This window comes from Penicillium verhagenii, assembly GCF_028828195.1.
Source record: "Penicillium verhagenii strain IBT 33310 chromosome Unknown utg000007l_segment0_segment0, whole genome shotgun sequence".
Lineage (NCBI taxonomy): Eukaryota > Fungi > Ascomycota > Eurotiomycetes > Eurotiales > Aspergillaceae > Penicillium > Penicillium verhagenii.
The window spans coordinates 2520685-2532318 of NW_026643171.1; the positions used below are offsets into that span (position 1 = coordinate 2520685).

General features: G+C 47.5%; 3 protein-coding genes across 3 annotated transcripts; 2 read left to right on the plus strand and 1 right to left on the minus strand.

Annotated features, from left to right (window-relative positions):
• Nucleotides 1-4483: 4483 nt before the first annotated feature.
• On the plus strand, nucleotides 4484-5816 carry N7466_007603 (C2H2-type zinc finger protein; the record flags this gene model as incomplete). The annotated part of the gene is made up of 3 exons (XM_057166992.1): nucleotides 4484-4947; nucleotides 5149-5627; nucleotides 5698-5816. 3 exons carry the CDS (start codon nucleotides 4484-4486, stop codon nucleotides 5814-5816), a joined length of 1062 nt encoding a protein of 353 aa, XP_057020033.1.
• A 1502-nt stretch (nucleotides 5817-7318) lies between these two features.
• On the minus strand, nucleotides 7319-8642 carry N7466_007604 (putative plasma membrane SNARE protein (Sec9); the record flags this gene model as incomplete). The annotated part of the gene is made up of 2 exons (XM_057166993.1): nucleotides 7319-7378; nucleotides 7437-8642. 2 exons carry the CDS (start codon nucleotides 8640-8642, stop codon nucleotides 7319-7321), a joined length of 1266 nt encoding a protein of 421 aa, XP_057020034.1.
• A 407-nt stretch (nucleotides 8643-9049) lies between these two features.
• Nucleotides 9050-11363, plus strand: N7466_007605 (Sec1 family protein; the record flags this gene model as incomplete). The annotated part of the gene is made up of 4 exons (XM_057166994.1): nucleotides 9050-9121; nucleotides 9170-9365; nucleotides 9610-9821; nucleotides 9873-11363. The coding sequence occupies 4 exons, from the start codon at nucleotides 9050-9052 to the stop codon at nucleotides 11361-11363; spliced, it is 1971 nt and encodes a 656-aa protein (XP_057020035.1).
• Nucleotides 11364-11634: the final 271 nt, after the last annotated feature.

Genomic DNA, 11634 nt, shown 5'->3' on the forward strand with positions numbered 1-11634 from the left:
TGACAAGAAGAAGAAAAAAGAAAAAAAAAAGGAAAGAAAATTGAAATTGAAATCAAAATCGAAATGAAAAAAAAGTTCCCCAAAAAAAGCAAATACAAAGTTTCAAGACAAAGATACACTTTGTGGATTGACATTTGATCATCCCCTATAACCCTGCCTATCCGGCTCTCTCCGTATCAAAAACCCATGGCTGTGGATGGCCCTAACGGTCTCTTATACTTGCATATTTAGGTTTAGAGAGATGTCAGATTGTTTGAGACATATAGTGACTCCATTACAGAGTATATTCAATATTCAATTCAAATATCGATAGGCTTCGTAAGTGAAGTAACTATTGTCCACATCCAACCATGGACACCGCCTCCTTTTGCTCCATGCTTTTCCTTGCCCCCCCGTCTTCAACGTCGCTTCGAGAAGGAGAAAAAAACATGACAGAAAAAAAGAAGAAAAAACAAGAAACAAGAAATCTCTCCTATCCAAAATGATGCAATCCGTCCAGTAATTCCTACCGGTGAGGTGTCGAGTGGGCCAGACACGGGATGGCTGAAAGGGCGGTGCTTGTTTTCATTCAGTTCGCGCATTGACAAAAAGCCACGAAAGAAAACGGATCAAAGGGGGGGGGACAATAATCTCCCCAAGCGCGTTGAGGCGCTTCAACCCGACAGTCTGTCTAGATTCATCGGCTGCTTCGGCCAGACCCTAGAGGAACTTGCCCACATCTTTCCTGCAAGTATCCTTTTGTACACAACCCATATCCATCCTAGCGTGGTGGGAAATCGATCTCCCCCCCTCCTGCCCCTCTATACCCCTTCCCGTAGTGCCACTAGTACGAAGTAGATGGGATTGCAAAGAACCACTCTGGTTAATAGTAAGAGTAGTGAAAATAGGGAAAATAGTGTACAAAGAGAAACACAGCCCCCTTCAATAAACAAACTATTAGGTTGTAGAGTTGATCGCAATATTAAAATTATTAGTTTTCAATGGTTCTACAATCTTTTTTTGCTTGGGTCAATCTCAAAAGTAGAATTTCGCTTTTCCATGTATTGGAGTCGTTTGAGATCCCTAATTGTACACCAACTTACTCCAATTGAGGGTTCCATGTGGTTGGGTTCGGGATTGGTGAAGGACCCACGGTCGCCATCGAGGAACAACACGTTGGACCCATGGCTGATATTCAGAATTACCGCATTCGGCAAATTTGATCCGTCCACCTGAACCTGTATGATTTGCAACTTTTTACATTTGCATTTCTGGAAAACTTATCACGACCATGGAAATATTAAGCCATTTGTCCTTGGGATGTTCGGAAATGCGGAGAGGCCAATGGCAAAGGCGTCGGAAGCCACCACATGATTTTTGGAATGGCCCATGGTTCTGACCATCAAGGGTGATTTCCGATAGCTCTCCACTGGTGGCGTGGTGGCTTGTTCCTGTGATTCCTGAGGCGAACTTTTTTTTCTCTGTTTGTCGGGGATCAAGGGTTGTACCAAAACTCTATGGGATGTACAACCTGGGGGATCAGTTTAACCACTCGGTACTTCTTTTTTTTTCTTTCTTTTTTTTTTTGAGTAGCCATAAGATTCAAAAGGGGTATGGTTCGAAGTTAGTTCTCGGGAGTGGAAAAGAAAAAAAGATCCCTTCAGCCTCCCTCGGCTACACCTCAGATCCCTTGTGATCACGAAGCTTAGCGGTTTGGGTTCGGGGATTTCCCTCGGGGACCTGTTGGGCATTGACTTTTACTCCAACATCGCTCCGTTGCCACGGGGTGCATTCGACTGGTTCCACTGTGGACGTGGGGATATTAAGCCCATACTTTGGACTAACGTAAAAAACTTCAGGTACGGAGTATTTGCAAACGAAAAGAAAAGAAAAAGAAAAAGAAAAAGAAAAGAAAAGAAAGAGTAAAAGCGAGTAAGTATGATGTGTCTGATTGTAGCCCAGAGGTTCACATCTGCCGCGCTATTGCAGGAGCCGCCGCTAATATCCTTTTTCTCCATGGTGGGATGTACCCCCTCTGACGTCGATGTTCAGCTGGAGTTACAACGAGGGCCATGGCTTGCATAAATGGAAAAGACAAAAAGAAAAAAAGAAAAGCAAAAGCAAAATGTGATAGCAAAATACGAGGAATGACTCGCTGTGCCTGTGCCGGTCCCCTTTCTTTTTCCCGACCCTTTTACGGGTCGCATGGCTCCGGCAAATAGTGTAGGAGCCGGAATACCTCCAGGAGAAAAATCCGGCATTCCGTCATCTGCCTTTTCTCTCTCCTTACAACAGTGTAACGGGAGATATCTTTTTTATTGTAGCGGATCGGAGAAAGTCCGTGTATTTCTTTTTTTTTTTTTTCATTTCGTTTTGCCTCTCTTTTCTGGATGTTTTTATTTTATTTTATTTTATTTGGCGTAGATATATCCTCCACACGGTTGAAATATTGAAGGTATGAGGTAAGGCTACGCACCAAAGAAGTTCCCATTTGAAACGTCATCATGCCCATTCTTGTTTAAAAGTTTGGAAATTTTGCAACATTTGCAGAATTAAAACTCGAGAAAATTCCTCGAACCATTTCCCAGTAGTACAGAGAATGGGAAAAATTCAATGTTGGATTAGAATGGATCAGAATGCAGGCGTCAATAATGTACAGGCTATTGATTCGATAATTCGAGTTGGGGGGGGAGTTTACATTGTAAACCTAGTTTTGCAGCATAATGAATTTAACGGATTTAATGGATTTTATCAAAATTTATCAAAATTCATCTTCAAAAAGGAAAGCGAATCAAGTCACGCCAATAAAGCCAAAACCCCCCCCAAAGCCAAATCAGTCCATTTGGATCTCTTCAATGTAAGGTCTTGACTGCGCTAAACCTTCTCTGGCCCGTGTCAAAAAACGCCTTTGGGGGAAATCGTCACAACTTCCCCCCCCTTCTTCTCAAGTGCTTTTTTGCCTCCCAACTCTGTTGCTCCAATCATGATGGGTTCCAGATCAGGTCCCCGTGGGTCGTTTCCCACATTTGGGTTTGGCTGAGAAAGAGCCATGGCCCAGTGGCCAACCCTAACCCGAGAAGGGGTTCAAGCTTCAATGCATCGTGCTTCCCCTCCCAAAGCGGAATTTGCCTTTGGACTCATCATTTACATGGGGAAAAAAAGATAAAAAAAAAATCCACCCAAATACAGAGAGAACAAATACATGAATCAGAAAGAAAAGCCATGACTTTCTGAAAATATTGATCTCTGGTTATATCTTTTTAATCAACTTGAATGCTAAAAGCATCAAACTCCCCCCGGAACGGGTATACCCTTTGACGTATCGTTGGGATCTACCACTTTTTTTCCCCGCTACTTTGAAACACCACAGGGCGAACCTTGGTCGCTGCATCGTGAGGTTATTTCTTGGCGTCCCTTTTCTTTTTCCACCATTTTTGCCTTATACTGCCTAGCGCGTCTATGCGTCTCCATAGACACGGCACAGGTGGACTTTAGTCTGTGCGGGACATTCCCTGACCAAAGTGGTTTTTTTTTCTCCTATATACTCCGTCACTTAACAAACCCACTTTCTTTTTTTTCCCTTTTTTCCCCTGGAAATAAAAGAAAATATTATAGAACCAGAAAAAAAAAAAAAGAGCTGAGGTCACCGACTGCTTTTTGGGCCCCATGATTCTTGCTTTTAATTTTAATTTGGCTCCAGTTTCCCTCGTCCGATCCCGGAGAGATATCTCTCTCGAGTACATTGTGCTTAGGGGTTGAACGTGCATTCTTGCAGTCGCGTCGATTAAGGATTTCTCTAGATCTTCCATTCCTCAGCCTAATTTAGGAAAGACATTGCTAAAAAAAAAGGGTCAGAGTAGTATTCTTTTTTTTTTAAATGTTTGAAATTATATTATACACATCTCTTACTTGATATATGGAAAACTACAAAACGGAGACCGAATAAACCCAAGAGGGTCCGAGGAACTGGTTCCCGTTCATGGAGTCCACTTTACACACTAAAGCAGTCCAATCCTGCAAGATAAAAATAAGAAAAATAAGAAAAGAATAAAATAGTAAAATCAGAAAAAAGACAAAATCCTTTTTTTTTTTTTGAATTATTTGAGATTATGGATTGAATGGAGCCCATGAGTAAAATTACACGTATTATTTCCAAACGATCTGCAACCGTCCCCGAGGGACGTCGTCAGTGGCACTGGAGTGTATCGTGCACTATACTGTCCCTTCTTAAGCTTCGCCGATCCCCTTCCCCAGACTGTTTCTATTATTTCCCTTCCACCTTTTATTCTTTTTTAAATTTTTTGCATTAAAGTAATCTGATCTTCAGGTTTATCACTTTCTGCTTTCTACCTCTACCCAACTTCTCTTACCCAGATCTCGCATCAAGTCGATCAGTTGGCATCTCCCAAACCTACTCTACCTTTGGATCGACAACCAAAACAAAACAAATCCCCCAAATCCAATCCGCACATTCGGCTCGCGAACCTACGCGACCCTATTCTCCATGACGATGGTCATTGAAAACCAGAACCGCCAGTATGGCGGCATGAGCTTCGACAATGTCTACCACCACAATCCACCACAATTCACAGACCCTTGGGCAACCGCGCATACCACCTCCCACTCCACTCCCCCTGTCTATGCGACATCCATGGGCAACAGTGCCAACATCGCCATCCCCGGCAAGTCAGAGGAAGTCGGCCGCTCAGCAGCCATGTCCATGCCTTACCCCAACATCCCCGTTTCAGCTCCATCAATGGTACCTGGCAACCAATACGCCGCGACCGGCTACGGTCCAGAGGTCATGGCCATGCAACATGATGTACCGCGCACTGGTTTCGAGCAGGCTCCTACCTACACCACAGCTCCTCCCATGAGCAGTTTCGCGCCCCCAACCTATGCGCCAGTCAGCTATGCCCCAATTCACCCTTCGCAGCAGACCCAGGATGCCCGTCGCATGTCCCATACGTAAGTTTTCAACTCTTCCCCAAGCCATTTTCCATCCACTTGAAAGCAAAGCAAAGCAAAGCAAAGCAAAGCAAAGCAAAGCAAAGCAAAGCAAAGCAAAGCAAAGCAAAGCAAACAACAAAAAACAAAAAAACAAAAAAAAAAACAAACACAAAAAGAAACCCCTCCCAAAAATTCATTTCTGACGCGTGAAATTTCCAGAGATGCTCGTGTCGGTTCTTCTCAAGCTCCACCAGGCGCTCCTACATTTGGAGACGCGCTCGACGCTAGCAGAGGAATGGTCGCCCTCAGCCAGGATTTGACCCCCCGCAACATCTACGGTCCTCGCGGTGGCCGCGGTTCCACCGATTCCTACGGTTTCCCCTCAACACACTCCTCCGCCTCCTCCATTTCCTCAGGTGGAAACTACCCCTACTACAGCGCTTCCGTGGGCTCCGTGGATTCCTCCGTGACCGACTACAGCTCGAGCACATCCGAGTCCTACGAGTCGCGCACTCTCCCCCGACCAACTAGCCTGTTGGCTGGAAGCGCACCCGCCGGCCCCCAGTCCATGATGAGCCAATTCAGCTCCAAGATGCCCTCCAACACGCAAAAGAAGCACAAGTGCAAGGTCTGCGACAAGCGCTTCACGCGTCCGTCATCCTTGCAAACACACATGTACAGCCACACTGGCGAGAAGCGTAAGTTTTTTCTTCTTTCCCATCTGATCTGTTGCTTTGAAGAAACCCATAAACTAACACGGTCCTACAGCTTTCGCGTGCGATGTGGCTGGCTGTGGCCGACACTTCTCCGTCGTCTCCAACTTGCGTCGCCATAAGAAGGTGCACAAGGGCGAGAAGGACAGCGGCTCCCCTGATGAAGACGAGTAAAATAGCAAAATTCACTCGAACACGCAACGACCTTCTATCCTGTGCTCAAATGATTCTGATTCTTCCAATCAAGTCTTTTTGAGAGCTCTACCCCTTCCCCACTGGCTCTGCGCGACACAACCAAACGCGCCAGATACCCCTTCCAACAAAAAACCCACCCCATCCATCCATCAATCTCGACTACACAACCCCACCCCTCCTGCATCGGCCGAGTCTTCTTTCTCCAGATCGATCAACAGTCTTGGTTCTGGAATCGATCTTCACTCGCACCGCTCGCTCCGCCTTGTACAACACCGTGCATCTCATTTATCATTTCTCCTTTTTCATTATACGCTATATCTCAGGGCGTCGGGAGTCACAAACACATACACATACTATACCCGGGGAAAAGAATCATTCGAATTCAGGGTTTTCTTTTTACAATGGGATAAGGTACAAGGGCCTCATGGGAAGGGCCGAGCCATTTTTGACGCATTTTCATTTTTCATTTGTCATTGTTTATCACGTTATGACCATAGAGGTTCCGGCTGGTTTGCGTTCCTGGTTGTTTCTTTTCAATTCTTTCGCTAGACACTGGGAGTCACCTGTTGTTTTTGTTTTCGATACCATGGGCTTGTGATGATTCGATGCGTTCTCCTTTTCTTTTCTGGATCTTCTCTTCTTTTGCGTGCACTTTTCTTTTCTTTTTGTGCCTGTCTGTCTTGCCTATCGCTGCAGACATTCTTCTAATTTTCTCTTCTTCTCTACTTGCATATGTCCTTGCATGTTAGATTTTACCATTTTTAACCTTCATATTTCTCGCGCGTGCACCGCGATCAAATCATGTTTTACCCTCCTTCCGGTTGGTTGGATTGGACCTTTTTTCACCTTTTCACCTTTTCTTTTTTTCATCATCATTTTGGTTGTTCGTTTGAGGGTCGCCCTCTGTTTCCACCGGGTCTGCGTTTCGAGGATTGCACCGGTTGTGTTGTGCAATTGGGTTGGTGTTGGATGTGATACCCGTGGCATTGGTGCGAAAGCGCTCCATCTGTTTGACACTTTATTTTCGGTTTGACCCTGGCGGGTTGGCCTATGGTATTAGGGGCCTTGCTGGGGTTAGTTCCGCTCTACAGTCGCTATAGTAAAGATTATTGTCTAATCCACAATTGAGCGCTCAAGGCAAATTGAGATTATATTCAACTGATTCTTTGTAACAATGTAGAGTTAGAAACGGGATTGGGAAGGAGTTTTGGATTAAAGAATCGATGAGATATAATGACTAGTCCAATAACGGCAAGATAGGCTTTAATTATGCACAAAGAAGAAGATAGAATTATGATACTACTAAATCCATAGTCTAGATCGCCGTCTCGAGATCCCGCCAATATCCAGATGCAGGAATGGGGGAAAAAAGCCAGTCCCAAACGCCGGCATTTGTTGTTATTTCGCAATGAGTGAAAAGTCGATGATTATTGAGCTGCACAGCACCAGGCATATCCAAGCTCTACTCGTAACAAGCGAGCTTAACGGATCCGATCGAGCTTGGCCCGGTTCATGGCAATTTGATCGTCGACAAAGTCGCTCTGTAAAGAAGTAAATTAGCATCTGAACCATATAGTCCGTAAAAGTGATGAAACTCACCTTGCCCGTAATACGCTCCAAGTGGCGGTTCTGCTCATCAAGCTCACGACCAGTAGCCTTGGCCAAACCGTTCAGCCGACCGGCGGCACCACTGAGAAGATCCAAGTTCTGCTCAATCTCATCCTCCAAAGCCTCATCTTCACTATCGGCCTCGAACTGGTACTTGGCACGCTCAGTCACGCTAGCCTTCTTCGGCTTGCCCTGCTTGTTGGCATCGCGATCAATATCACGGAACATTTTATCCATCCGGGCATTAGTCTGGAACGCCTCCGCCCGAGTACCGTCGCGAGCATCACGCTCATCACGATGCGTGTTAAGAATGCGCTCGTCACGGTCCCGACGGCGCGAAGCGCTAGTAAACGGATTGGACACATGCACAGCGAACATGCTCTTGTTCAGCGTCTTCAGCTCCCGCGCCTTCTCCTCGGCAATACGTCCCTCAACCGTGGCCATGTCCAAGCTCTGCTCCGCACCGTGCACCAACTCGCCCTGGGCACCCAGACGAGCCAGCGTAGTACGACCGGTCTCCTCGGCCTGGGCCGCCACACGGAGGGCGTTCCGGGTCGATGAAACATCTCCCTGTTTCACGTGGCGCATCTCCTGCTTTGTCGCCTGCACGGACTCTTCCTCCTCTTCCTCTGCTGTCAGCTGGCGGTCTTCAAACTTGGACATGCTGTACTCGTTGCTGCCGCCACCGTAGGACGGCTGTCCGCTCTGTCCACTCTGTGCTCCGCCCTCACTGTAAGGAGGCGGCGCAGCACCACCGGGACGCTGGGCGCGGTCCTGAGCGCCGCCGAATAGTTCATTGCGCGCCGCATCGCCTGCGGAGGGATCGTTAGGATCCGAGCTGCCTAGTCCTCCGTAGCCACCGGAACCGTACCGGGATGAAGCTCCGGCGCCAGCGCCAGCACTACCACTGCCGAAACGATCACTGCCGTATCCGCCTTGGTTGCCGTAGGCATTGGGAGTGTAGGCAGAGTACTTGTTGTCCGAGGGGATGCTGTGGGGCCCGTTGGCGCCATGTTGGTCGGGCATGGGTGCCACACCGGCGTTTATCTTGGCCTTGGTGTAGGGGTCGGTGGGAATGGGCTGGGCGTAGGGATTCGAGTTCTGTGCGGGACTCTTGTTCTTGCGAGAGCCGAACAGGGCACGTCGGTTGTTGTCATCGTCGCCATCGTTCTTATCGGATTTCTTGAAGAAGCCCATGGTGGGGGAGGTGGAGGGTTATTTTGATTCTGCTGGTATTTTGAGAGACAGAATAGAGGAAGTGAAAGAAGGTAATTGGAATGATTAAGATAAGGCAGGCACGTCAATCGGAGAGAAAGAAACACAGCGAGTGAAATAGGAAATAAAGATTCAAAACGTCAAGAAGTGATCAGGGGAGCTTCAGGCAGTCGAGACCGGTCTGTAATATTTGTCATTGTATTACCGTGCAGTACACACACAAATCCTCGAAGATGTGGTGGCAATCTAGGGTCTCTTACAGTACAGAGACAGGCAATCATCTTGAGTCAGCGGAGCTAAGCCACAAGCGGCAACTTCGCCATCCCCGCGTTATTTTTGGTGTTGACGTTGTTGCCTGAGCTCACAGCCTCCTTTTCTTTCTTGGAGCGATGGCACCTCAGGGAGATGCCGACTACTGCAGAGACAAGGCCCGCAGGGACCTGCTGGCCCTGCTTGAGGGCGTGAGTATCAACCCCCTCCGTCCCCCAGCCTTTTCTAATGGCATGTAGGCTCGGGGCAAGAAGAACCTCGTTATCAGTCAGGAGCTGGCCGGTCCAGTCGGCCTGTTCGTCAAATTCTCCGTGTTACAGGAATACGGCGTAGATCGTGTGTTTCTGCTGGAAAATGCAAACATCGACTCGTCTCAGCGAAATGTCGTATTCCTCATCCGCGGTGAGAAGGCGCAGCATGTGCGCATTGTGGCAGGTAGGTGTCTTGTATGGCGTTTACTTTTACTTTTTTATTTTGCAATTATCTCCTTGCTATCTTGCTATACACCTTTATTTTTTTTGGGACATTATCAGATCTTCGCAGATCGATTTCTACTCGGCGAATACTTTTTTTTCAAGTTCCCTAGAATGACAGCAAAAAGCAAGCCTATATAATTGGCTTTCATTTCAAGTGAAACGTCGATCGAAGGTCATCAGAGTAGGCTAACAATCATTTTTAGAACAAATTAAACGCTTGCAAAACAATGGAAACGTGGAGCATGAGTTCTCCATCTTCTTTACACCTCGGCGGACTCTGGTGAGCAATGCTGTTTTGGAAGAAGCTGGAATCACTGGCGATGTCAATATCGCTGAGTTTCCGCTTTATTTCTTGCCACTAGAGCAAGATGTCCTGTCGCTGGAACTGGATAGTGCCTTCGGCGATCTTTACTTGGTAGGCATTTTACCCTCGACGCGGTTGGACTAGTTCTAACAATAGCTACAGAACAAAGACCCAGGCTGTATTTTCCATTCGGCCAAGGCATTGATGGGCATCCAGCAGAGACACGGATATTTCCCTCGCATTGTCGGAAAAGGTGACAATGCGCGTCGCTTGGCAGATCTTTTGCTGCGAATGCGCAAAGAGCTCGATGCAGAAGAAAGCTCTGGATTGGCTGATCCGTCTGCACGAGGGCTACTCCCCAGCGCGAACACAGAAAACCTGATCATCATTGACCGCGACGTGGATTTTGGTACTCCTCTTTTAACACAACTCACCTACGAAGGCCTGATTGATGAATACGTGGGCATCAAGAACAACCAAGCTGATGTTGACACCAGCATTGTGGGACAGGGGCCTGCGCCTCAGACTCAAGAGTCATCCAAGACACCTCAGCAGGGAAAGCCAGGAATGAAGAGGAAGATTCAACTTGATGCATCGGATCAGCTGTTCAATCAACTGCGCGATGCAAACTTTGCAATCGTGGGCGACATCCTGAACAAGGTCGCTCGTCGCTTAGAAACAGAATATGAAAGCCGCCATACAGCAAAGACAACAAACGAGCTCCGGGAATTTGTCAATAAGTTACCCACCTACCAGCTAGAACACCAATCTCTCCGAACCCACACCAATCTTGCAGAAGAGATCATGCGCTTGACCCGCTCCGAGACCTTCCGGAAGATCCTGGAGGTACAACAAAACAATGCCGCAGGAGCCGACCCCACATATCAACACGAGACAATCGAAGAGCTTATCGCCCGTGATGCTCCCCTGAAGAATGTGCTTCGGCTCTTGTGTCTAGAATCTTGCATGGCCGGAGGCCTTCGTCCCAAGGACCTCGAAAACTTCAAGCGCCAAGTCGTTCAGGCATACGGGCACCAGCACCTCCTAACCTTCTGGGCTCTGGAAAAAATGGAGCTCCTCCAGCCTCGATCTTCGGCAACAACTATGCTTCTCCCCACTTCTGGATCCCAGGCTGGCACAAAGACCAACTACGGATACCTGCGGAAGAACCTACGCCTGGTCATCGAAGAAGTGAGCGAGAAAGACCCCAACGACATCTCTTACGTCTACAGTGGATTTGCCCCACTCAGTGTGAGACTGGTCCAGTGCGTCTTGCAAAAACCATACATCTTATCCCTGATTAAAGGTGGATCACCCGCAGCTTCCATAAATAACGCTAGCACTGCCTCGCCCGGCTGGCTTGGCTTTGAAGATGTGGTCAAGAGTGCTCGTGGATCCACATTCAGCATCGTTCAGAAGGGCGATGACAAGGCTGTTCGGGCCCGCCAGACTCTTAGCGGTAACAATGCTACGAAGGTTGTGTATGTCTTCTTCCTGGGTGGTATTACCTTCACGGAGATTGCTGCACTGCGCTTCATCGCGGCCCAGGAGGCACCACGCCGGAAGATCATCATCTGTACGACCGGCATTGTTAGCGGCGATCGTATGATGGACGCTGCTATTGAGAAGCAGAGCTTCGCAAAGGTGGAGTAGTCTCTTTTACCGCATTCACCTCAGATCTAGCGTTTGTTCTGGGTAGTTATTCCAATGATACCATTTTTTTATATTCAAACATCTTCGCTGTCAACTGAGTCTAATGGGGTTAACTTCATAGGTTTGATTTGTACTTCTAGTAAGTGCTAGTAAGTACATTCTGTTGGTCGAAGGACCGCCCCGACTGATAGGTGCTTTCTGTCCCATCTGTTCTTTTCCAGTCTTCATGTCCCCGTCCCTCCCTATATTTAACACCATCCATGGATCCTCT